At 37.3% G+C, this 27,217-nt stretch overlaps 1 protein-coding gene across 1 annotated transcript in view; it reads right to left on the minus strand.

Moving 5' to 3' along the window:
- Positions 1 to 200: 200 nt before the first annotated feature.
- Positions 201 to 27,217, minus strand: part of ALCAM (activated leukocyte cell adhesion molecule) — a gene marked incomplete at its 5' end in the record, with an annotated part of 115,062 nt that continues 88,045 nt past the window's right edge. The window contains 15 exon segments of the mRNA XM_084294687.1: positions 201 to 304; positions 1,906 to 2,022; positions 6,976 to 7,082; positions 7,085 to 7,100; positions 8,969 to 9,086; positions 9,407 to 9,445; positions 10,207 to 10,335; positions 11,560 to 11,697; positions 11,774 to 11,909; positions 12,897 to 13,009; positions 18,350 to 18,479; positions 20,219 to 20,346; positions 24,572 to 24,754; positions 25,574 to 25,661; positions 26,053 to 26,117. Of these exon segments, the coding sequence (XP_084150813.1) occupies positions 1,935 to 2,022; positions 6,976 to 7,082; positions 7,085 to 7,100; positions 8,969 to 9,086; positions 9,407 to 9,445; positions 10,207 to 10,335; positions 11,560 to 11,697; positions 11,774 to 11,909; positions 12,897 to 13,009; positions 18,350 to 18,479; positions 20,219 to 20,346; positions 24,572 to 24,754; positions 25,574 to 25,661; positions 26,053 to 26,117 (1,478 nt within the window). The 3' untranslated portion in view covers positions 201 to 304; positions 1,906 to 1,934.

Genomic DNA, 27,217 nt, shown 5'->3' on the forward strand with positions numbered 1-27,217 from the left:
CGTAAAAAATTTACATAAAGGCAAACAAAAAGAAATCTTCAGTGCAGACATTTACAAAAAAATATTTCAAACAGAACACAATATGGTGACCTATTATTATCATGGCTGTTGCCAAAATTAGTTGTTTTGTTTTTGTTTTGTTTTGTTTTGTTTTGTTTTTTTAGCTTGAGATAATTGTGTCTAGAATCCTCCGAAAACTTGGTAGTATGATCTGTTTAATACTTGAACCATGAATAGCTGTCACTTCTTTGTATATGCTTAAATACAATCCACGTTCATGCTTCAATTGGTCTATATGTATTCTCTGAAAATAAGAAAGATAAAGCTAGTTAAACAGTTTTAGTCTTAAATATGTTAACCAACATAACTGCTCAGTATCTAACCTCTAAATAAAAAGTTACATTAGCAGTATTTTGTTCTGCAATTCAATGATGACAATAATTTTGTACATTGTAAGAACAGCTTGTTGCAACGCTTCTTCCTGGTAAATCAGGTAAGTTTATCTGGAAAGTAAAGTATTTCTGGATAAGCTCTACATTTATATAGAACTACTGATAAGAAGAAACAAAAAATTGTAATAAAAGATTGCACTGTAGGTCCATGATGCTATTTGAACTGCTATGGTCAATAAATACCCTTTGTAATTTTGTCTCCATCTAATCCCCTCAATATCGCAAATAGGTTTAGTTTGGGTATTCTGAATTTGCTCTTCCATACTAGTAAAACAGTGATCTCCCTAGCAAAGGAATGCTGCATCATTACATACTATGTCATTCTACCCCCTGAGCTCTGCATATTTGGTGTAAAAATATTGCCTTGTATTTTAAAATTTCAGATAACATACTGAAATTATTCGTAATCCAAACTGTATTTTTTTATACAAATGAGAAACACGATAACTCTGCTATATACTTTAAAACCCTGGTAGCCAGAGAAGGTATCCAATGCTATATACTTACAGCCACTGGAAATCAGGACCCTCTATGGCTTTCCTGTTGAGGAACTCCCAAGGCAGCACCACTGAATCTTTATTAGTCCCATTTTTAAGAGCAGTTGATGATTAATTGAAGAAAGCTCAATACGGTTAGCTGCTTTCCGCACTCTTGTGCTACCACCAATGACTCCAGGTGCTCAAAAAATGGACTAACCCCCCTACTTCGAATCCTAAGCAGAGATGCGGCTGTGGCATGCATATATGCGGCAGTGGTGTATATGAATGTGAACACTGGGTGGTGCTGTTGGTGCTCTGTAGTGCCCCAGAAACTTCTGATAGAACTCTGTGTCTACCCGTTTTTTATACCGTTTATTTTATATAGATCCCAGTTGGGGAAACTTTTTTACCTGTTGCGTTGTTACTAGCTTAATATACAGCGTCTCTTTCCAAGATCATATCGATAACCATATCAGGATGTGAGAACTTGAATAAAATAATAATTTTATTCTTAGAAAAGATTCAGGCCTCTTGCAGCAATGATGAATAAAGTCTACCAAAAACTACTGCTTCCAGCAGGGCAAGAAGGCTCCTGTGAACATTGGAAGTTGTAACTCAAAATCTTCTAAATAGTATCTAAGCATCCTCTTAACACACACACAGGTATGTATACGTATATACCACAGTGCTATATTTATATAAACTTGTATTTTCATTTCCCCAAGTGCATAAATTAAAATAAAACCAAGTGCTGACTTATTATGCTTTTTTAATGTGTTTATGCAGGTATGAATTCGTAACTGGCCAGGGGCTTGAGTCTGTCCCAATACTACCACAGTCAACAACCACTCTACTTCCCAGCCTCTGAAAGGTAAGCGACAGCCCCCAAGCTACCACTGTGATTGCTAACCACAGATTGCTAGAGAGAAGTGGTGGCCAAACAGCTGTTATACGTAGCAATATGAAAAGCCTACCTGGAATGATGACTGACGCATTTTGTCTCTTAAGTCTCAGATTTATGATTGTTTTCTTCTAGTTTTTTGTTTTCTTCTATATTTCCAAGATCTTTGTCTACATGTTTTGATGCTGTCCTAAAATGAAAAAACAAGTTTGTTTTTGTATGTCTGCAGTGCTTTGTTCCATACATTAACGATGCTGCTCTTCCCCTCTTGGTGAAACAGAAAATTCTTACAGTTCTGTTTGGAGCAGAGCAATGGCTCGCATATGTTTGTAAATAGACCAATAGCACCAGTTTCCCCACTGGCGTCCTGCAGCAGGCCCGTGTATGTATGCTTTACTTCTTCAGAAATTCAGAATTATTCTGAGCTAGCAAACATTTACTAAGGTTAAACCAGTTGTGCAGATCCGTGTATCTTGACAAATTAATTGTGTAGCTTGTTTCAATAAACAAGAGTTTGCTTTAAGGCGTACTCCAAATGTTACAAGTGTGGCTAAGATATCTTGATCAACATAGCAATCTTTTGTGTACTCATAGTAATTGCCTTTCAGAGCCTGTGCCAAACAGCAGCTCTTTAACTGGGAAGAAATTAATGAAAATTCAGGCAGCACTGAAAAAAAATGTTCTGTCTTCCAGATCTGTGCTAGCTATGACTGACAAGGTTTGGGTAAAGAAGAGACTGTGCAAATGTTTAAGGGGAGAAAAGAGGTATGCCTCATTTAAAATAGCAGGTTGTCTTTAATACAAGTAGTGGAGATGAATTAATGAGTGAAGTGCTTACTCTGGCTTAGCACAATAAAACCACTAAGCCATTCATTTAGTGTGTGAGAAGCCTCACTGTCTGCCAAGGTGAAAGATTCCTGCAGCGCTGTGATAACATTTTGAAGGCCACAATTTTTAAAATGTAAATGGGCAAATGTGTTTGAGTGGGACAAAATAAATCCCTTGTGTCAAAGCAGATTATGGTATAGGCATTTTCTCTATGGATAATTTGTTTCCCCTACAGAAAAGTAACATCTGTTGTGACAGATTCATGCATATGCTCACCCTTGCTTCAGGGTAAAGATCCGTAGTGACACTGACTTGCGAAATACAATGAAGACACAGGTTAGTGAGATAGTGTGACATGTCACGCCGACACCATGCAGGTATGTACCTCACAAAACTGCTGATTTCAGTTTCTGCTAGCGGGGTGTTTCTGTGCACGTCCTCCATCTGAGCAAAGGCTGCTAGCTGGGGCTGAGCAATGCGCGTGCCCTGAGCTGAAGGAGCCTTGAAAGGGACTGTTCAGAGAGTGCCACTGAGGCCTTATCTAGGAAGAGCTTCTGAGGGGTGCAAATACCCCGCCCCTCAGCACCACCAGGAGTCTGCTGGATGCTGCTTCCCTGCCCAGGGGATGTGTGATGGGGAGCACTAGCGGGGCACCCAGCTGCGGGCCTCACATGCCACAGGTTGCACAGAACGGCACCACTCCAAAACTGAAAAGATTTTGGAGTAGGTTACTTCCTAAGTGGTTCGAAGTTTTAATGTTTCCAAGTTGTGTTTACCTCTTACTGTTGTTATTAGACTGCCTCTGTCATGTTTGTGTGGCTGACAGGAAGGTAGGTGTCTATGCAGAACCCATTTTGCTGTAAAAACCACTTAATGCACAGATCCAAACTACTGCTTGTCACAGGCAAATCTAATTTAAAAAATGCTGAGTTTATAACCCAAAGTAGCTTGTTCTGTAGTGGCAAATTTCTATTGTACTGTAAACTTTCTACCTTCGCCTGGTGTCTCAAAACCTGAAAGGCATTACGTGCACGGAAGGGAAGGATTTGAGATGCAATGAGGAAGAAAATTCAATGCTTTGGTAGAGATTAATCTTCTCCTGTGTTCTTAATAACCTTTCACAAATCTCTTTAATCCTAGTAAAAAAACAAAACACCCGAGCAAACACATAAAACCCTTAACTGAAAAAAAATATTTTTTTAACTTTTTAAATTAAAATGTAAACAATATTTTGGTTTCAGGTAGAGCACAGAATCTGGCTTGGCATGGCCTTTTCCATACAGAAGTCTTACAAAATTGGAGAGGAGACAGCAGGCAAGGAGTTGAAAAGCTGAAAGAATCTGGACCTGGGCAATTACCTGAGCTGACGTGAGAAAGCAGCATCATGCTTGTCTGCCCTGTTCTCTCACCACTTTATGTAACTGCGTATGTCTGCTCTGGGAGGCAAGTAATGGGCTAGATGGACTATTGGCATGGCTCAGCATGATCCTTTTCTTGGCTTCTTATCAGGAGTTTTAGAGTGCCCAAAGTATACTGGATCTCAAATGACCTGACACTTAATGACAGAGGGAACTGTAACTAACTGGCATTACTGTTTTTTGATCACGCTAAAATGGTTCAATGACTAAAACTGGGAGATCCTGCACTGCTATCAAGATTTATTTTTCAGGTGTTCTATTTTAGTTCTGCATTCAGTGAAGCTGTGGTGTTCCCCTCACTAAATGTCATCTCTATTTTCCTAAAGCCAAAATGGGTGAGAATAGAGAGCTGAAAGGCAGCTCTCTCACTTTGGAAGAGGTAGGTCACCCCGAACTCTGTATTACAGAGTATGGTATATACTGCTTGTTTAAAATGAGAGCAGCAGCAGTTTTTCCTGTCTGAAAACCAGATGGATTTAGATTCTGAGTGCTTGAGACTGAAATACAAAGTTTAATTCTAGTAGCTCGGTGATCTTGCTGACTTTTTCATTTTGTTCCACAAATACTGTTATGTAGGCAGATTCACCACCTCAGCACAAAACATTTTTTTTTTTTTTTTGCTTTTTTTTAGTGCTGTGTAAATAGTGCTATTAAGAGCCAGAAGAGAAAATCGGACTGAGTGGCAGCCAGGCGATCCATTGGCAGTGTGGTGCCAACAGCAGAGGAACAGGTGACCCTGGCATGGCACCAATCCTCAGGGCTCAACAGATGTGGCCTGGGCTTGTAAAAGAGAGAGGGCTCAAAACACAGTCTCTGTCACTTCCTGAGGTGACTGGAGACACAGGCCAAATGGTCCTTTGCCAGTTTAATATTCAGCAACTGTTGTTCCTTACTTTTTTAGTGCATTGACTACTGTCAGCTTGCTCCACTTGCAACTCGAGAGAGACGAGAGACTTCCTGATGGTATCTGAGCAGCTGGGCAACTCAGTCTGAGTGGACTCGAATATTGCAGAGGATTTGCCGAAAAGGACAAGACAGCCTACTCTGCCCAGGTGAGCTCATGCACAACATGATACGCAGATCTACAAAGCCCCCACCTTAGTATACTCTGGCCATACTGTTCTGAAGAGTGAGAAGCTGGTTGTATGAATATGAGCTTGCTTACATCTCTCAGCGTTTTTTTGTTGTTGTTGTTTTTTGTTTTTTGTTTTTTGGTGGTGGCTTTTTTTTCTTTTTCTTTTAAATTCATTCGTAAAACAGATCATTCCAAGTTCTTGTTAAAATTATGACTCATGTTTTACATTTATCTATGCTTGCTCTTCAGGAAAATAATTATCCTCAGGGAATCCTAATCAAAATCTCTCTAAGTAGTACCAAAGTGAGGTTTTTAGTTTTCTTTTATGTGTGTGTTAAGGGGCCATTTTTTCATGTATTTTGTTTAGATACTGCTGATAACATTATTTTTAACATAAAGACTTTTTTTCCATCTCCCTTGATTTGCCTGTTTTAGAGTAAATATATGCTGCATATAGATTACACAAAAATTATCCTTGGGATTTAATTCCTCATTTCTTCTTATCTCACAAGTCTAGGCCTCACCCTCAGTTCCATTTCAGAAGAAAATCTGCAGCGCCTTTTGTCCTGTTATCAACGTGTGATAATGACAGGTAAGAGAATACACATAGATGTAGTTCTGGGTGTTGAAGCAAGAGCTGTGAATTTCATTAATGTTTGCAATACTTCTGAAAGGCATGTTCAGACACTGAACTGCAAAGCTGCAAGAGATTTTCCAGGAGCTGAGGGTATTATACAACCAAACATGGAAATATTTGCTATCTCTTTCCATTTACCCCAACCTTGCCTTCTAATTCCTACAATTACATTCAAATATCTATCAGTAGGAAAAAAGAAGACAAATTAGAAAACCATTCCAGTGATCAAGCAATGAGTGAACACTTTTTGAATTCTATTTATGAATTTACAGAAGTTTTGTGACATTAACTGACACTTCCAGAGATATTTGTAACTTGGTCTGTTCTGTGGAAGGCAAATTTCATGAAAAATAATGCAAATGCTAGTCTCACTGACAACATAAGTTTCCTATATATTTGGCCTGCCATGTTTGGTTTCATGTGCTAATTTCCTATAAAGTATCAGTAACACTGATTACTGTGTTCTAATAAGAATTTTAATAGTTTGTTGTGTTCTGAGCGTGCCCATTTTAAACTACTTAAACCTTGGTCTAGCCTCACGTGAGTGGAGATCTGTGCATCTCCAAGCCCAAGGAACAAAAATGGGAAAAATATTCGATCTACATGCAACACTTCCACGCCTAGAGAACAGGAATACAGGGCTTTGCGTGCTATATTTTCTTTCAATACTTTTTATTTGTATAGTACTCTCAGCTGTATGTGGAAAGATGAAAATTTTGTATAAGAAGGATTTACTGAAGATGGTTGTCCTAAAATCATTCAAATTTTAGTAAGATTCTAAAGTGTTTAATTATACTCTGTTCAGTGCAAATTAGTTTAAAATACCCTTTTGGAAAAAGGAGACAGCTATAGAAAACAAGTGTTTGGCCTTCTGCTCAGATGAAGGAGAAACATAGCATGCGGGGATCAGTAGCCTTAACTCTTAGTGCGAGAGGAGGCTGGTTGTAGGATATGGAATATAGATGAGTGCCTGATTTATGGGATAATATTCATAGTGAAAAGAATATTTGGCAATAATCAGCTTTTGCATCAAGTGGAGCTGAGGCAGTGAATAACTATAGAAGTGATTTATTGTGAATATATTCCAAGGCTACAAGTATAATTCCTACTTCGTGTAGATGACAAGACAATAGAAGATTATACAAACCACAACACCAATAATGAAAAAAGTAATGTTTTTCTTGCCTCGGCAGACTTGGAAAGTTCTGTGCTGCTGCCTTCTCAGACTTTCCTTTGGCGTCACTTTGGGGATAGAGATCAGGTGAGTTACTGTTCAAGGGTGGGTTAAAAAATAACTACTAACTGTTGGCCTGTATGGAGATGGAGGGTTGTGATTAGGCACAGGTTGTGTCTGAAGTTGTTAGGTGCTCTTTGCAAGTGCCACTCCTATTTCTAGACTACAATTTGTGCCGAAAACGTTGTCAGAGTAGATACTGACACTCTGCTTGCTCTTACAAGCATGGCATTCAGAGGTTAGGGAGAATAATAACAGATCAACTTAAATATATGCTAAGAACATGAGATTGTCAGTGACAGTGCATCAGTTATTAATAGTTTCAGAGGCTGGTAACATTGTATCAAATATGAAGACCATTATTTAACTATAAAGCATTTTTTTAGTTTGTTTCCAGTTAACTTTTTAAATAATGCCAGCTCTAATATTTACTCAAAGCTTATAGAAGAGAAATTGAGCACAATGAAAAGTGTTGTCTGTTTAGAATATAACATATTCTATCTTTGAAGATGAAAAAGCTATCTTAAATCATAAGCCTATTTTACCAAAGGACATCCTATAGCCTAAGTTTCTCGTTAGCTTTCCCCACACTACCTAATGATGTAACTGTAATTCTCTGCCCTCCTTGTGCCCAAACCACTTGTTGCAGGGCAAAAAGAAAAAAATAAAACTGTACATTGATTGGGGTCTTTTATGATTGTACATTCTCATATGCAAACAGAGATGAAAGAAAATTATTCTGGACACTATTAAAGACTAGCAAAGTGTGGGAGGAGCACCACAACGTTGTTACTACTTTTTAATATCTAACCAGAAGCCTAAGCTTTGCAAAAAAATAGCTCTCCACCCTGTCCTCCCTTAAATATCCAAATGTGGTTCTGTGCTTGGGTTATTTGCAGCATTTCTCTATTTGCAGAACTTCCAAAACCCACTCAGCTATGTCTGGAGTAAAATCCTTATGAAATACCTCAAAAAATAGCATTTTCTAATACAAGCAGATGGACATTTCCTTGTTGTACTTTCATATCAATGAAACATAATTGTTCATAGTAAAATTCCTCTGGTATATTCTAGAACTCGTTTGAGCTAATTTTAATGAAAGGTCATAAAAAGAATTATAAAATTGTATACCCATGCTGATTTTTACTTATTATGCATAACTTCTTTAATCTCCCTTGTCAAAAAGTAGTTGTAAGGAACTCTTAAGACAGCAATCCTGTTCTCCCTAGAGACAAATATATGGTGATAAGGCCAAATGGCATACAGTCATGGCCATCTTTAGAAAGATGGAGAAACATGGTTACTTTTTAGAAAATAAACTGGATGATCTCAAAGTGAGCCTGTGAGATAATAAAGAAACATGAAAGCCAAGCAGGCCTCACTCACAAATCCTGTATTTGCTTAGGATGGCTAAAACATACATACTGATTTTGATGAGGGCTTCTAGTTTTTCAGCAACAAATCTTTATCAATCTTACTTCATACATCTCAAAGCATATGTGAACAAATGAATACAGATCTTTTTCCTCCCTGAGATAATTCAGACTTACTCTGTACTTTAGTCTACTTTCTAAAAAGCAGAACAGTTACCCCACCCTTAAGTGAGTACTGGTAAAGCCACACACGGGTAACATCCCACAATTAAGTAACAGGTACTATATTTAAATACAAGAATCAGCTCAGGCTTGGCTGTCAGGAAACAGAGCCTCATTACAGATGACTATGTAGGAAAGTCATGGAGTTCCACCTCCAAGAGACATGTCCTGTTAAACATTTGGGCATGCCAACAAGAGTTGGCATCGAGTTTCCTTTCTCTGTTAAATGCACCTACTAACAACTTGTCCCTGTTCAGACTACTGGAATGCTGCCAAAAGGAAAACAGGTAAATATACATTTCTGATTATTTTTTTTAAATGTAATATAAAAAATTTCATAAATTCTTACTTTGATTTCTTCACATAGAGCCAGTAGACAACGCCAGCAACCAGGGCAACCAGCAGAAGACCAACTACAATGCCCACTATTAGCTTTGCCTGGTCATTAACCTTTTCACTATTGTCATCTGAAGCAAAGAAGAAAAGTTAATGAGGTGACCTACGATAAAGAAAAGTGTTACACCATTTCTAAAGTATTGCCATCGGAAAACAAGAAAAGGAGTCAGAATGTCAAAATGAAAAAAAAAAAAAAGAAAAAGTAAGCGTTGTTCTTAAAAATAAGGTTAAAAAAATCACTTAGAACTTCAAGAAAGTCATATTCTTAGTCAATCATGGCACTAAGCTACTTCAAGTCCAAGGGGCTGTGGAAATTGTTCAGTGAGACTACGTAGGTCTTAAACTGAGAAAATAAATAGCAAGAGTTATGGAAATGGAAAGCCATACATACCATTTCTATCCTCTGGCTCATCGTATTCTGGGATACTTACTGAAATGAGAAATGTTAAAATTAATGATAAAATGCGTTATACCTGAAATTTACCTTTAATTGTCTATTTACAGCAATGACAGAAACACTGAAACTTAATGCAGTATTTGCCCAATGAGATAATTAATCTCTGAGCAAAAGTCATTGTTTTGTAACTATAATGTATCCAGTTAAAGAATCTTACTCAAAAAATGTAATATTAATCACAGAAATATTTCTGACTACATATTTCTAACTAAATGTTTCTTTTTCACAAATAGTAGTTTCTTGCCCCATTTCATCACTGAAAACTGACATTCAGAATCAAGTCATCCCAGTAATGATAAACTGGAATTTGGGGACTAAAAGATGATTATGTAGTAATAAAGACTTTTGTCTTTTATAAATGACATTTTATGCATACAAAATGTATATTGTTTTGTACTACTGTTAATAATATTATTTTGTACTGTTAATAATAGTGTTAATAATATTATTTTGTAACATTTTTATAATACTGTTTTGTAATAATATAAAATACGTGCATACATGATATAGCTAGCCTTCATGACTTTCTTGGCTAAGTGACTTCATCCAGAAAACTACCAATAAATTCGATGTACTACAAAACCAGGCTGTATGTGCAATTGCTTGCCTTTTAAAAGGCTGAATATCTATTTTAGTACCAACATTACTATGCATTACTCTTCATTTGAGTGTGAAGTGCAGGTATTTTATGTAAAACTACAATTTTAAGGAAATGATCTTTAGAAGGTACTCACTAGCAGAGACGTTCAAAGAGGTCACGGTTCTTTCTAGCTGATTTTCTGCAGTGCAAGTTAAAGTCACGTTTTCCTCAGGAGCAATTACAATTTTACTGGAAAATTTTCCATTAACATATTTGGTCTCCTCTGTCTGAAAAGGTAAAACAATGAAGATTAGTATCCTTGAAAAAAATAATGCATTACCTATATTACACAATGAAAATGTTCAGAATGAAATAACGATCAACTAATATTTCAGTTTTCCAAATAACACCAATAAAAATAATTCATGATTTTATTACATGGTAACATGACAATTTGCAAGAGCACACTTTGCTCGAGATAGTCAGTTGTATCTACATTTTGTATAGCATGTACTGTAAGACCACTGATAAAGATGCATTTTTGATAAAATTGGCCACATTCTGTATTTGCTTTAGTTTCTTTCAACTACTTAAAAAAAATATCAAGTGACAAAATTGTTTAAGGAAAAACTCCAAACCAGACTTCTGATTTCTTTCCACCTTGCTCCTTCTCATTCACACCTTTATAAGGGGAATAAACACAGTAAGATTTCTACTTTCCAACTTCCAAGTCTTGAGTTGTTTCCACTCTAAGAATCATTTTGCCAAGCTATTTATATTTAGTGGTATCTGTGCTGTAATGAGGATATGAAATTGTTCCTTAAAGTTACTGAACATCATTCTTACTTTAATAGTGTCCAGAAAAAATATATTTTCAATTAATTTTATAGACAACACAATTCCTAACCTAAAGCTGCAAGTAAATGGACAAACTTTCACAGTCATGTGTAATTCCCTAGGACTAAAGCAAAGCCTAATGAAGTAATGAAAACTATACATAATACATAACCTATAAAGAACTATAAAAATTAGGATAAAAACTGCAAAGTCCATAAGGAACTACAGTGCACATATTTTCTGATTTGTACTTGTAACATTTCACTCAGTTAACTCCTACATCAAGTACCAGCTTTCTAACAAACTCAATAGTTCCATTATTATTTGTAAATTCTTTGTGCAATGGCAAAGTCACCACATTATCCAGATAAGATGACTAAATACCCTGACTTAAAAATGCACGTTTCATTTGTAACCTTTTCTTTCTTCTTCCAGCTTAACCTTGTAGCTAACTGAACTTTTGTACCTTTGCCTGCTATATTCACTAGCTCTTTATTGTCAGAAATCATACACGTAGCTACCATCCACAAAGTATGCAATACCATTTAACCCTCCTTTTCTTAGATACCTAAAATTGACTGAGTTTCTTCAATCTCACTACCTGGAAATTTTTTCTTACCTTTAGGTCATACCCCCTATCTTTTAATGAATAAAGTAGTAATAAAGATACTTGCTTTATTTATGATGCTTCCACTGCCAGTAACTGTCCATTGCACTGCTGGTTTGGGAAAACCTTCCACATGGCAGACAATTGTTTTAGACATTTTATTTGTGTTGGTTTTCTTCGTCATTTTGATTTGAGGTTTTCCTAGAAGAAAAATATTACACTTGAGCACTTTGCTTGAACAAAAAAATTAATAATCATAGCTATCTTGCTGTCATACCTTCCACAATAAGTTTAAGTGTCTTTCTTTTCTTTAACCCTTCAACCTCCTGTAGAGTAGTTTCGCAGATATAGTTTCCAGCATCTTGATATTGCAGACTTGAAAATGATGGACTCGTTTGCATTCTGGTATTGTCCTGATAAAGTGAAGAATTAATCTTTATGAACTCCAATTCAGAATACGTTAACGTCTAAATTACAAAAGTGACTAGTATTAACAGATTTTTTCACATGCTTTGGTAGATTAGAGTCTTATTCTTCAACCGGTCTCCCATTACTAATTACAACATCATAGCAGGAAAAGTGGAAACTACTGGGGGTTTATATAAACCACTTTTCTTCTTGAACAATTTCACTTTCAAATCAAAGGTGTAGATGAGATCACTGCTAGTTTTGAGTTTTACCCGTAGGTTGGTCAAAAACGCTAGTGGTAGAAGCTAAGACAATGACAACTCTCCTTAAGGACTAAGGCTTATGAGCTCAACATATGCTACTTAACAACCTTAGGTGACATCATTTTCAGTTTCCATCGGTGTATGTGTAATTTAAACCTGCCATCTCCAAGAGCTACTTTTTTCAACCAGTCACTAAACAAACACATGCCAACATCCAATCTCTCAACCTGCCTTGCCCTCCTACTAGGTTTGTTACACCAACCATGTCTTTGAAAAAATGACTAATAAATCCAAATTCCTCCTCCAAAGGGGCTCTTCCATCCAATCTCTCAACCTGCCTTGCCCTCCTACTAGGTTTGTTACACCAACCATGTCTTTGAAAAAATGATTAATAAATCCAAATTCCTCCTCCAAAGGGGCTCTTCTCCTTAATGGCACCTGATTCTACAAGGGTCTTGTATAAGGCCATTTCAGTAAAATTGCATTTGTATTGTAGTGATCATTACTTCTCTCCATTTGAAACCTGAGACAATAATTACAGTAGCTAACTTTTAGTCATCAACTCAAGGCAGTATCTCTTATTTTAGCAATACATATAAAACTCATTTTAACCATATTCTTTAAAAAGCCAAATTAAAATGACTTTAATCTTTTCAAAACATTGAAGTAGTGGCAGTAATATGAAGGGGTGAATACGCAGATGAAGTATGAATTAGATAAATTACTGACCTTAATCCAAAGCACAGTTGCATTTCTACTAGAAGAAATTGTGCATGACACAGGCAGGGCCTCTCCAATCTGTTTTGTGACTTCACCACTAGGAGTAAGCTGCAAATCCAGGTCTGGGATAGAAAGAACATTTGTCAAAATGGTAAAATTGGAATGCCTGGAACATACCAAAGGCATACCAAGGTAAGAAAAATGCAACTAATTGCACTCATTATATTCAAGATTTAATTTGTTCAATAAAATCTCAATCAAACTCAGAAGTAAGAGAAAAGACAATTATTCTGAAATTGCAGAACATCCATGTTTTTGCTGGCTAAAAGGAAAATTGAAAATTACTAATCAACAAATGGACATTTTTTTTTTCACCCTGTACTGCTGAAAGTATGACAGAGGAGGTATAAAAAGATGGAGTACTGAGCATAGCAGTATGTGTTTCTTGATAGGGGAAGCACAGACTACTATGAGGGAATTGTGGTCTTGGCCAGGTAGGAATATATTTTCAGGGGAGAATTTGTGCAGGTGGGGACAGATAAATCTAAACAGTTAGTTATAAAAACGTGAAGAGGAGGATAGGAGTTCAAAGGGTAACTCCCTGAAATCTGATAAAACAGGTTGATTTTTACCTGAGCATAAGGAGAGGACAAGGGTGGTCAACACAGTTTGCATGAGACACAATACTCACTGAAGGGACAAAGGGTCTGAATTATATTGTTGAGCGGCCACACATGAAGTCCTTTGGTTTCTTTGTTTTCATTCGTAATTTAAAAAGCCATTTATGTGTAACTCAGAGTCCAAGCTTTTCCTAATCTGTTCTGGCTTCAGGGAAATTGCACAGTCAGTGATAGCTGTGCTTGACACTAGGCAGGGTGAGACCCAGTAATAGAAAGGTCAGAAAACACTGCTCTAGATTTTTCTTAGTATATGGATTTGGCAAGCTAGTGATTGCTTTTTCAGGAAAATCCAACACTGAAAGAAAAGCAGAGTGTGCCAAGCTAAACCTCTATTTTGCTTCTCCTCTCACAGTGTGAGCCAAGTTGCCTGGTCAAATAACTATCACAGATGCACACACACACACTCTGTAACTCAAGTGGCAAGCATACATGATTTCATCATGATTATTATACTTGCTAGAAAAGGACTTCAAAACATCCTTTTGGCTTTTAAGCTGAGTTTAAAAAAATAAAAATAAATTAAAAAAAAAGGCCGTAGGCAACATCACAGTGGGTAAAGGAAATGGGAAAGAGAAAACAGTGAGTTTTCCTTAACAAAACAGTGATCGTAACTACTGGCTTCATTCAGTGGTTGCCCTGGGAACACCATTATAATTAAAAGCAGAACTTCAGGGAGAGGCTAGGGTCCATCCTGTACTATTAGTGTGCGTTACTATCTGTGTTACAAGTCTAATGGCTAGTCTGAGAGGTCACAAGAACTGTACTTCCATCTGTGCATGAGAGGAGCAAAGATCTTACCAAGGGAAAAAATGGTGTTTTGTTTCTTTATTCCTACAGGGATGTCTTGTCCTTTGTCCCCTTACTTCCCCAAACTAGCAAACCAAGAAAACTAACAAGATACTCCAGATTTTACCATTGTTTTCAGAAGGATAAAAGGAGGAGGGAAAAAAGAAAAAAAAAAAAATCCAACACTCAGCTAGTTCGTCATATTGTGCATGAGATGTGTTTATTCTTGCTTGGTTCCTCTTAAGCACGTACTACCAAGGCAGAGGGGTGGCTGAAGAAAAAGCTAAGATTTCCCCCATCCCCCCCTCAGGATGACTCTCCTTCAACATCTACTAAAGCCTTTCATTCTTTGAAGCAAGATAGCACCTCAAATCCAAGAGATCACAGACCATCCTATCACAGCATTTCCTATCACACACATCACACAAAGCAGAAACTCATTAAATTTTTGGCCATCGGCTTAGGCAAGACTGACACAGAGTCCAACACAATCTTTCAAACCAGTCTTCCTCCGGGGTTAGCACGCCTGTGAGCCCCAACTGCCCCACTTCTGGTAGAAGATTCTGAGACTAGAATCCCTCTCCCACAAGGGCCTGAGTTATTCTAGAAGTCCAGGAATATTTAGTGTGCAAGACAAACTGCATAGCCCAGAGCACTATTTTTTAAGGTTCTTTATGAGGCAAACATAGAGTTAACTTACTATTTAGCATAGGATTCCCTTTAGGAACAATCCATAGAGCAATCTGATTTCTATCTTTTCTCCCTCCCACCTGCGTAAAGCTTGCTTTATGGAGATAGTATTTCCCTAAACATGATGGGTAACTCAGATGCTTTTATGTCAATGTTCAGCTTTCTGTGAATCTCATAATTTACATTCCTCTTGGAAAAAAAAAAAAAAAAAAAAAAAAGACCTTGGTATTGAGCCAGAATATTTTGCTAAAAAAATATTTAAGGACTACTTAATGTGCTGATGTATTTGAATACCAGCAGAGAGCTTTCCGTACCTACACACTGAAAGGAACTCGTGTGTACTTACACTGCTTAATAAAACCATGATGGGAACAAGGCCTGTGGTGGAAACGTAACAAATAGCTACAAATGGATTCATGAATATAAGGAAAATTTATTGTATTGCCTGTTTTTTCTTTTTTTAATCAAAAATCAAAAATCTAAAGTGACAAGATGAGAAGTGAGGAAATGAAAAGCCCTGACTCAGAATGAACGCTTTTTCAGTGTAACACTGTCTTCTGTGAAGACAGGAATATTCACACATCTGATAAAATGTAAGCTAATAAAGCAAAAGAGGGAGGAAAACAGGGTTTAATAGGAATTAATAAGTATTATTTCAAAGAAGAAAAAAAAGAAGAAAAAAAAAACAAACATGAAGACAAAAAAAAGGATCTAACATTAAAAATTTATAAGTACATTAGAAGCAGAAAGCTCCCGAAATAGAGGGTTATGCTGAAAAATTAACATAAAGTTGAAAAGAAATTGAAAGAAGGATATGCATGTTATAAAGCATATATGGATTTTATGACTTTTTTGCTGGAGTTCCCCTTACAACAAAGCATGCTGCAGAAATGCTGTAGATCAGCATAAAGCAAGACACTGAAGTAGCTTTAAGACAGAGCTATCTCACAGGTACAAAGTTCTGTGCATTCAGGAATTACAGAACTATTCCAGGCCACTGTGCCTCACTTAAACAAAGGCTTTGTTGCAGGTAGAGATGTTTAAGAAACACGTAACAAACCCGAAGTAAAACAAGGAAACAGAGCACTAGATTGGATCTGTGACTTCTGAGTAGCTGCACTTGCTGCCAACACTGGAAAGACTGCCAAGAAAATAAATGCTTCTCTCATACAGTAAAACTCTTCTGACATGCACACAAAATAGCAGAGAAAGGAAAACTGGCTCATTACAGATAACCTGGAGTTGAAGAAGTTGTTCTTTAGAGTAACTATTTATGGAGATACAGGTTGACATGCACGCTACATGGAGCAAAATAAAAGGGTCAGTTATACCACAGCGAACTACCAGCAAGCTACCTTTGACATGGGGCAGATAGAGGCAGTAGCATGGAGCTCTCTTCAGATCTTACATACCCCAGTTCTTGCTCAAGAGAAGGGAATGGGTGGTAAAGCAGCAGATTACCTTTTTAAATGTAAAATGTTCATTAAATGCAATAGGGTAATAATTCATGTAGAGATATAGTCTACATATATTGTACCACTTCCAAGGAAAAAAAAAATAAAAGAGTACACAGTTAGAGCAATAAGTTGTAGAAGAGTAAAAATGTCACCTAAGAAGCAATGAAGCACCATGTAATCAAACAGCCCTTGCAATGCTGTGTTCAATTACACACAGTCAATCTTGTAAACCTTGCCTAACGAAAGAATAAAGTTGGTTTAGGAAGGGACGGAGACACTTCAGCATGAAAGCAAACGGAATGAAGTTGTGACAGTGTAACTTACAGCAGGAACCAAGTATCAGCAGATGCAGTGATAATATACATGATAGTGTGTGGTAGATCAAGACAAGCAATGGAATGAGAAGGTTATATAAGCAGATAAAACAGGACATTCTCCTGTGATCTCAGAAATTTATCTGCAGCTTAAGAAATTTCCCTGTGCACGCGCTGAATGGAAACGGGTAGACTGCGTGGCACCCTCCACCTGCTGCCAGGACTGCATTCAGCATTCCCTGGCCAAGAAGATCTGACAGATCTCATTCAAGTGGAAGGCACTTGAGAAAGCAGTCATCTCATTTCCTATTGACAAAACAAGTTTCCTCCAGTCTCTGCTGGGTCTTCTTAAGCTGTAAAAAACCCTCAAAGAGGAGAACAGAGGCCACTCAAGAATGGAGCAGAGAGGCAGCAGGTAGAAATGCCAGAGTTTTCAACCTTCTTATGCAAGTACATAAATTCTGAACTTGAAACACTCTGACCTGACCTCACAATTAAGGGGAAAAATAAATTCATTTTCTGTCTAGAGTTGTGTATTTTTCTATGTCTTTTTTTTTTTTTCTTTTACATAAAGTATACAACTACTGAGGGAGCATTTAAAGTTCAGTATCCATTATGTCCCTCTGAACCTGTAAACTATTAAAAGTATTTATGCTACTGGGAAGACTAGACACCACCAGCGTTCCCTAGGGAAACCTAGTACCATTGGACTGAGTTTCATTTCACACACTGTGATAGTATGGCAAAGTTTGAAAGAGGCCCCGCTTGTTTTCTTCCACAGAGAGAAAATTAAAGCAACCATTAAACTGTTTGCTTCAAAGTTCAACCAGTTCAATGATTGCTTATAAGGTGGTGCTGATAAAGTGGGAGCAAAAATTCTAGTATACAGCTAAAGCAAATTTACCAAGCTCTCATGTTTCTGCAAAAACTTAAAACAACAACAACAAAAAATAATAATAAAAAATAAATACGTGAACAAAATGAATACCTAAGTTTCTTCTCTTTACATGTTAGCCTCATCAAGATAAGATGAAAAGATGTTAGACTAACGTGAATTTGACTGCAAAGAACAACCTTCAGCGTGGGCCAACTTGTGTGTCTTAGTACATTCTAATTCACTGTTGGAGCAGATTAATTTACCATTTATATGTTCACATAAGTGAAACATAAAATATCAGAATTATCACTGAACATGACAGTGCAAGAATATAATATAATAAACAAAGGTTGCGTAAAGTGTATCTCTATCTCAGCCAGTGAATTGAGAAACTTAAGGTTTTCAAACAGAGATATGTTAAAGAAAGTTTTTTGTTCGTTTTTGCTTTGTTTTGTGAAAAAAAAAAAAGAAAGAAAAAAAAAGAGAGAGAGAAAAAAGACCTAATACTACTTCAAATACTTCAACCAATCAACATCATTCAGTTCTCCTGTACGTTAACTGGACTGACCTCCTTAAAAGTAAAGCAGAGAGAAACCATCCCAGGAAGTGCAAGATAGGTTTTATATCCTAACTATGAGCACAAAATGCAAGGACTTACAGTGCACAGTGATGGTGGTTGCGTCCATCATGCTTTTGTCAATCAGAGAGCACTTGTATTCTCCTGTTGCATTTCGTCTCACATCTGCCATTACGTAAGTATCTGAGCTTCTTATACCTTCTGTTTCTCCCTGCAGATGGAAATAAAATATTTATTGTATATGGGCCTGTTAACAGCATTCATTTTTGTTGATTTTTTTTTAAATTATAAGGATCCTGAAATAAATCAAAATATGTTTAGATACAGTATTACTGAAGTGTAGTTATCTATTAACAGCAATTATGTATATTTACTGAATGACTGAAGAGTTTTTTTCAAAGAAAAACTACTATTAAAAACTTTACTCTTTTAACTGAATGACTAGCTTACTTTAAAAGAAAATCAAAATAAAAAATCTGAAAGTTCAGCAGTAAGATGAAAGAAGAGGAAAACAAAGACTAAAACGGGCTACTAATAAGTGTTGAAGAAATCCCAACAGCAAAATAATTTGTTTTTAAATCTGTAACTAAAATGGTATGTTCAGTTAAGAGAAAGAAGTCATGAAGAGTACATTTTCCAACAGCACAAACAAGCTTTGCTCTATCCACATCAGGGTATGCAGCCTGCTAGAGTATACACTACCTTAACATGTAGTTATCTACAAAAACTGGTGTTTTGAATTAGCCAGAAAACAACATTTTCCCATCACCCAGTTTCCCCCTGGTAATAACTCACTGACTGAACAGCTTTTGAAACACACACACAATGAAAGCCTAATTCGTATCTGAATCCAGAAGGAGATTTACCAGGTTTGTCACAATACTCAGAAGTCTTGCAAAGGAATTGCCAATCCCAGCTCCCCTTAAGAGAGAATATCAGAATATCAGGTAGCAGGGAGACTGAAGATCAGACAAACTGGGGTGTTTAGCTCTCTCACTGAGATCGCGGAACAAAGAGAGACATCATGCACTTCTTCCCTAGCATCTGCTGAATTCCTAGGGTAACTCACTGAACCTAAGGGGCTGAAGAAGACTTCAACTCCTAGTTTTCTTCAGTAATTCGAACATGCCAGGAGTCCAAAGCAGAAGAGGATTATGTTCAAAGGGCTACACATGCAGTTTTTGAAATATTTAAAAGCATGCCACCACTTTTGGCCTCTCCCATGTTCAGCTCTGCTCACTACTGCAATAGGAACAAAAGCAGGATATAAAATGAGGGAGAAGCAGGACACAGGAAGAAGGTAGGAATCTTAGAATACAAAGCCACATCTGTCTGTGGATTTCACCAATACTAAGAAGATTAACAGAATCAAAGCCTTTATCTTTCTCAATTTTTATCTTATGCATTTGACAGATTTGTTCTACACTTTCTCCTGTGCTGTCACCCTGGTTCTTTTTTGTGTTGGTATGCCACCATACAGTTTAATTAATAAATACATAAATAAAATAAATTGCAAAAAGATTAATCTGTGAAAGTCCAAAAAAAAAAAAAAGCTGAATTAATTTCCTGTACTTTCACTGCTGAATCACCGTTATGACAACAAATGAGATGGTTTTATTCAGGATGCTAAATTGCTTTTGCCAAGATAGCTTTTTATCAAAATATATGATGACGTGAAATGAAGACTAGCAATTTTTAGAAAGTCCAAGCCCCCCAAAACTTTGGGCAGGTTGGAGGAATGGAGAGGTTCTTCAAAATTTTTTGCCTGAGTTGGCAAGGCATTCTCAGAGAGTCTGATGTAATGGCTGATGTCTATTTTTCACTTTAGTTGCAACAGATTCCTTCCTTCATTTGTTATAAAATCACGTATACGCTGACATTGCATCAATGTCTGTAGGAAGGAATGATACGGAATATTTCACTAGGCAGTGACAGCAAGGATGGACTTACTGGAATGTAAAACAGGAACTCCTGTGGAGGAGGGTTGCCATTCCCCGAGCACTCCAGGGTGACATTATCACCTTCTTTAATGGTACTACTTTGTGACAGCACTCGAATAGTCACCTTCTCTGTTGGATCTGTGAAAACAACATATACACTTAACAGTTCCCACAAAAAAATACACAGTAACACTATGCACAGGTTTTTCACAGTCAAAGAGTACACAATTTTATCATCAAGCAGGTGAAGGTGTTCACATGTGTTGATCTTTTTATAGAAGAACTGAAGTTAATCACGCCTTCCGTATTTTTGCCAATCCAAGTAACCGCAAAGAAGCCCCATGATACAACAATTCATTTTTCTTCACCAAAATACCCTATAACAGAAACAGGGATGACTACAACTATGTCAAAAGCTTATAAGAAAAAAAAAAACAACCCTGATCAGTATGAACAGTTTCACAGCATGATTTCATTATGAGGGATTAACTTGTCCTCTGTGAAGCTTGCTGTTTGGAGGACTCCAGCAATCAGAAAAAAAACAGAGGCTCTCAATGCCTCGCGTTAGTATTAGATAATAGCTTGCTTCCATTAAGAAGGAAGAAATATGAACTAAGCAACTCTATTCAGCCTGTTCTATATGCTGATCACTACAGGCTTTCAGAAAGATGAATTTCGTGAACATAATAGGACCCTTAACATAGTCAACAGAACTGTAAATGTAACATACTTCTGTCATGTTCAGTGAAGTTGAACTATAACTTATGTTTTACTTCAGTCATTTTTTTAAGGCAGAGACAGAGTATACTTTAATAGATGTTTTTCTTCCTAAGTAGAAGCCTAAATATAATTTTTCAAAAACAGAGTAAAATGAACAAAATTAAAGGAAATAATATGGGCAGATAACTCTCACTGCTTTAATTTCAATGAATAAGTAAAATTCCACCAAGGATGCAAGTCTTGCATTAAGACACAGTACAGTGCTCCTTATTAGACACCAAAAAAAAAATCTAGACAGCAGAGAAACCCTTGCCTGACAGCTGATTTTGTGTGTTTAGCGAAGCATGGGCTCTACGGCCCTTCCGACCCTTAAGGCATTCATCATGTCCGTCTTCTGCTGTGGGGTTTCTCAACAACAGGAGCTGCAGTCTGTTGTAGCCTCTCGATGACCCAGAGCCTTAGCATGGCTTCTCATCTCTCTTCATAGGAAGAGTGGTACCAGGCTTCAAAAGGCCACATCCTCCCTCCTTCAGATGCAATGCCCTTGGCTCCCCTTCCACATCCAAACGTTGTCCTCAATACCTTCAGTGCTGAAGCACAACTTTGCCCACCGAGGGAAGGGAAGTCCAGCACTGCTGGTGGTGCAATACACAACAGTAGCTGGCCATGAATCACATGCACACCTCTCGGCAGCTTCTGGCCAAAAACCCAGTTTTGAGGGCTGGCTCAACAGAGCTAGCCTGCTGCAGAACTTGTCTTCCCCTCTGTCAAGTTTATGTACAGGGGACCTAATATGAGAAAGTTATTGTAAAGTATAGCTAGATACACCCTGGAGTTGCTTAGACTTTGTTTTGGGAATAAAAAAGGGAAGAATTATACTGAGGAAGACCTTCAGGACTCTTAATTTGGAACTTTTTTCCCTACAGCAACAAACAGAACTGGATTAAAAGTGGACACAGTTAAATAAGAGTGACACTCCTGCAAACCACCGGTCTTTCCTCTAGGCAAATCTTACCCTTCTGTGCACTGCCATCAGCTGGGAGCAAAGTTTTAATCTCATTCTCTAAACTGTAAAAGAAAAATAATAAAAAAAAAATCTACAGAAGTAAATACCAGAAGACTAATGAAATTGTTCTCTAAGGCGAACAGGTCACCCTTGTGAGGAAGGCAATGCAGTGACAATGTTCAGTGCAATACTCATGCTAAGCAGCACTCGGCAACATGCTTCCCTGCCTTCATTAGTGAGCAGGAGTGGCTTGGTGAAGGCACGTCTTGCATATATCCCTGGCTTGGTCCATGTCACCTTGTGCTTCTATAAACCAGAGGTTTTGTATCTGCTTTCTGCAAGAGCAAAATTCTGGAAGCAGGCACCAAAGGGTGAATTAAGTGAATGAAGGGTATTGAGTGAATGAATGCCTCTGTCCCAGACCCACCATACCCATAACTGACATCATTCAGTGAAATTTTAACAAAAACATAGCTGCTGGAAGCAGCATGAGTGAAAATCCCCTTTAACTCTAATCTCTTATGGAAAGTTCATTTATAGCAAGACAGACACTTAACAAGAGAGCATGATTGGAAAGTTTGCCTGACTAACATTATCTTTTTACATTGATTAACTCTGAGCAGAACCGAACGTACCCAGAAACTAGATAATTCAGATACAATCAGACATGATTTAATTGGCCAGTGCCAGTTCTCTTGTATTACTCATGCTATTCTCTGTAGCTTGCTGGCTACAGCTGCAAACCAGAGCTCATGGTTAAGCACTGTTTACTGCTGGCTGGGTTACCTTTCTTTAGCTAGCACCAAATTCTGCAGCAGCTCATTCACTTTTCTTCTCGCACTGTTACAGTGACTGGCTGCTTCCAGGGGGTCAACTGGCTATTCAACACTTGAGACATGTCACTAACTGGAGATGGCACTAACCCTGAGCTAATACAAACAGTAAAACATTTCTTAAATTCTGACTAAACAGGTATGTCTTCAAAAAAGAAAATCTTGTATAGGCATTAGGTGTGCTTGCCCCATTTCCTTGTGATGAACAGGTTAAGTTGCAAGCAATCTCACTGGATATCATTATGAACAGCAGGTCTATTTTTTGATTTTTGCAACTTGTTTCAGAGACACAAAACGTGATAATTTAACAGCCAATCTGAAAAAAAAAAAAAAAAAAAAAAGTAAAGGCTGAAAGACATACTTCCGTTTCTTAGAGGTGGGAGTCTGGCTTTTTTTTTTTTTTTTTTCATCTTCATTACATTTGAAAGATTAAAAAAAAATCACATTTATTGAGAAAGAAACTAATTAGGAACACTGAAACAAATTTAAAAACAAAACCAAATTAGACATCATTATTCTCAAGTAACATCCGTCAAGAAATCCATCTGTTGAAGCTCTGGATGCCTGTTAATAAGAAGTTTCAGAAATTCTTTTGGAGATGCATTTGAGCAGAGTATGGAATTGAAGTTACTGCAAATGAAGATATGCAAAAAGGAAATTGGGCAACCTTTTACTCTAAAGCCAAAAGTATTCTTAGAAGGCAAGGTAGAAAATACCTTGCCACTTCAAGTCCAGGACTTTTGTTTTCAAGCCAGTGGAGCACACCTCCTGGCTGCAGAAATCATGCGTGCAGTACTCATTTTCTTCATATTCAACTGGATTCCAGGGCTGTTAAACAATGTTTGCTAAGGTTCTAGGTTGTTAGACAATGTATGCTAAGGTCCTATTGCACATCTGGACCATACACTTTGACCTCATTGTTCTTCAAACGGGGACTTTATAAGCTGAGGTATTACCTAAAGTGCACAAAGAAACAACACTTGACTGGGTATCTCGCTTATCCTTGTTTCAATTCACTTTTTTACAGCATGCTGCCTTCTACAGTCCTTCAGAAGTGTCACTTTACAAGACCCTGAAATGTCTCTTCTACCCTTCCACACTGCTAGCACCTTCTCTGACTTTTCCTTGCCAACTGTTTGCTTTCTTTATTCAAAGGAGAATTACGATCTCCAATAACACAGTAAGGAAGTTGCTTTGGGACTTAGCCCAGCTGGAAGTAATTATTCACACACATTCTCTACTTTAAAATTAGAAGTCTACCAGTACCCAAATGCCACATTTTAAATGTAAATATCAGCGTCTTACAGCTGTAGAGAAGCTACTACATCTTGTGCAAGGTAGTCTACCGGCATTAGCTGCTTGGTGCTGACTCTCCTTTGCAAAAACAAAGGAGTGCATTTCAGTGCATTGAAAATTATATGGTGTATTAATTGCCTATTTCAGAGGACGCAGATCATTCTAATCACCCTCTATCTTCACTGAAGTTCTGAAAAAAACATTTTGCAGTACATGTTTGAGGTTATCACTTTCCTCTTGCCAATCCAGTCTTAATATTTAGTATTCTACTATTAAAGAGAAAGAAAACTCAGGTACATCTTAAGATAAATGAAAATCATATAGCCATTATACTCAGACCTTCAAACCAGCTTTGAAAACATCACCTTGATAGTCAAATAGCAATGTCTGTAATGTTGTAAACTGTCTCAGATTTTATATATATATATATATATATATATATATATATTTTTTTTTTTTTCCCCCGAGGAAGACTTCACAGAGCAAAAGATGCTTTTTAATAACTTACAGTGAACATCGAAGACAACTGGATCAGACTGTATCGTTTTCTGGCCAGATGGTCCCAAATATGTCACGCTACAAGTAAATTTAGCGTTTGCATCTTCCTTTGTTGGCATGTACTGAAGAGATGATGTCATGGTGAAGAGTCCAGTTGATTTGTCCACAGTCTTTTGCAAATTTATGACCACAACTGAAAAGGAAATATTGTTTCACTCATACTTCCTACTGCAGATACATCTTGCTTGCCTTTTCTCTATTTATAGTTATCAGGCTGCAAACACACAAGCAACATGACAAATTACCCAACAGACTACACAAAGAGTTTTCCTTCAGTATCGCCACTGATATTTACTAGGAACATTTTATCAGCAACATATTCCTAACATGCTGTACATTTTTAAATCAAAACAAAAAACTAGTTTTCAATTATTTGTAATACAAATCTCAGCTTACTAAGAAGGCCTCAGAAATGCTGGAAAAAGCAATTTTAAGATCACATTTAAAACTTAGCGTTGTAAGCATTCCCTGTTTTAAGGAAGCTAAAATATTGGCCTGATCAGCCTATCAAAATCAAAGTTGAAAGGCAAAAAAGGAAGAAGAAAAAAAAAAAAAGTGTTCTTTCTAAATATCCTGAGAATAAATACCTGCATAAAGAGACTATGACTATGTCCAAACACAGTATTGGACAGGTGTAAAATTGAGACAATTAATACTGTATACAAAGCCGAAAATTAGATCAGTTTCTACCAGCTACGTAGGTTCAAGAATGGTTTGGCAACAGCATTAACGAAGGCAACCTTTCTCCCCACAGTGTTTTTTAAGCTGGAACTTGACACAGAGAGATTATATGGCATAGCTTGGGTGCTCTGAAAGGCATCCGAGAAGCTTCTTTCCAGTGTCATGTTTCTGAATAAGTCATTTTCCTCAAAGGAACAGTAGTTTAGACTAAAATAGAGCAATTCCCATAAACTGGGAGCTTATGGGAACAGTGTCCATTAGTGAAATGTACCTTCTTCCACAGGTTGCAAAACTCTCCCATTTTTGTACCACGTAATGTTGCCTTCGGGATAACTGTCTCTTGCAATGCACTCTCCAAGCTGCAAAACAGACAGGAATTAGTAGCCAGTCTTCTCCACTGTTTTAATAGATCTGTTTTCACTTAGGCTAAAAACTTCTAGACAGTTCAAATGCTTAACCCCCAAAACATATATATTTAAATAGGACAAAACCCATCAATGTTTAGGTACAATACAGAAGAGCATTCGGTGGTGAGTCTAAGATCACAGTGGACCCTGCTTGCAGGGCTATTAGGGTATTGCTGAGGGAACCACTCTGTGCTCAGTCTGGCTACACAATGCGATCTCCCACAGGCACAAACGCACATGCACCCTCTCTTAGCCTCAGTCCATCACCTCTCTCCATCTCAACTGCAAAGGAACTTTGGGCAGCCTTCAGACACATAACTTTGAGGGATAATGCTGCTCTTACCATTTTTAGCTTCTCTGTTTCTAAGAAGTCTGCTTGATGCAAGATTTCTGGTTGAGAAGGTTGTTCTAAAACATAAATAGGATAAAAGCACTAGTGTCAGAAGAACAAACAGTTTTTTGAAAAAGCAAACATTACCAGAAGATGTGTGAACTTTAAGACTAACTAGAACAACCTGTGCTGCTATAGTCTTGACTGTATTTTACCATTAAAAAAAAAAAAAGAGATACTTCTACCCCAATATCAGCAAATGGACTGGAGAGGAGGAAAAAACACTACCTTAAAATGTGTCATACTTTCCATAATGAATTCCATGCTTCCTGATAATATAAATTTTAGCCAGGCAGACTGTTCAGTACCTGGGAGGAGCAAACCTGCTCTGTTGTATCTGATTTATGTGACACACATGCTGGAGAAGGAACCAATGGTACAAAAAACACAGCAACATTAAAGCAGCTTTGCTATGGATATTACTGTAGCTGAGCTGCCACTTTATAAAGGAACAAATTCAACTGGATCATTCTTCTAATGTTTATTTTTCCTAGTGGGTATTGTTACATTTAGGAAATTCAGACGACTGAAGGAGGTGTAATTACTTTAACTAATTCTGAGTTGCTTATGACTCTCTTAAAAAAAAATAAACTTTTTCTTCAGTGCCAATGTGTCTTCTTATTAAGTTTTTTTAATGGTAGATGGACCTCTTAGCTTGCCAAAGTGGAGGATCTATCAGCATTTCCATCATAAAAAAGCACTTTCTAGAGACTATATAAGTTGTCTGTTAAAATAGTTTGGCCTAAAGCCCGGAATGCAAATTCTTATCTCCAGAAGAGACAGTTTTTCCCACAATTTCTAAAAAAAAAGTGGGGAGGAGTGAGGGGGAAAAATAAATCAATGTTTGTACAGTCAAAGAAATCTTTGCACTCTGTATTGCTTAAATAAGTATACGCATTATATACTTTTACAGACTGACACATCCTTAACCACACCAGCTTACAGAATCTTTTTCCCCAAATCAAGCTCCCTTTGAAGTACTGCCAGCATTCCCATCCCCAGTGAACTCCATGCCAGCTTGCCAGAATTTCAACACCCCGGTGAAGTTACTCATCTGCAGGTGGACTGCTCCTGCTGTGGCAGAGACTGCACGCCTACGTGTTTCCCCAAGACTTCA

The sequence above is a fragment of the Netta rufina genome, assembly GCF_964035555.1.
Source record: "Netta rufina genome assembly, chromosome: 1".
Taxonomy (NCBI): domain Eukaryota; kingdom Metazoa; phylum Chordata; class Aves; order Anseriformes; family Anatidae; genus Netta; species Netta rufina.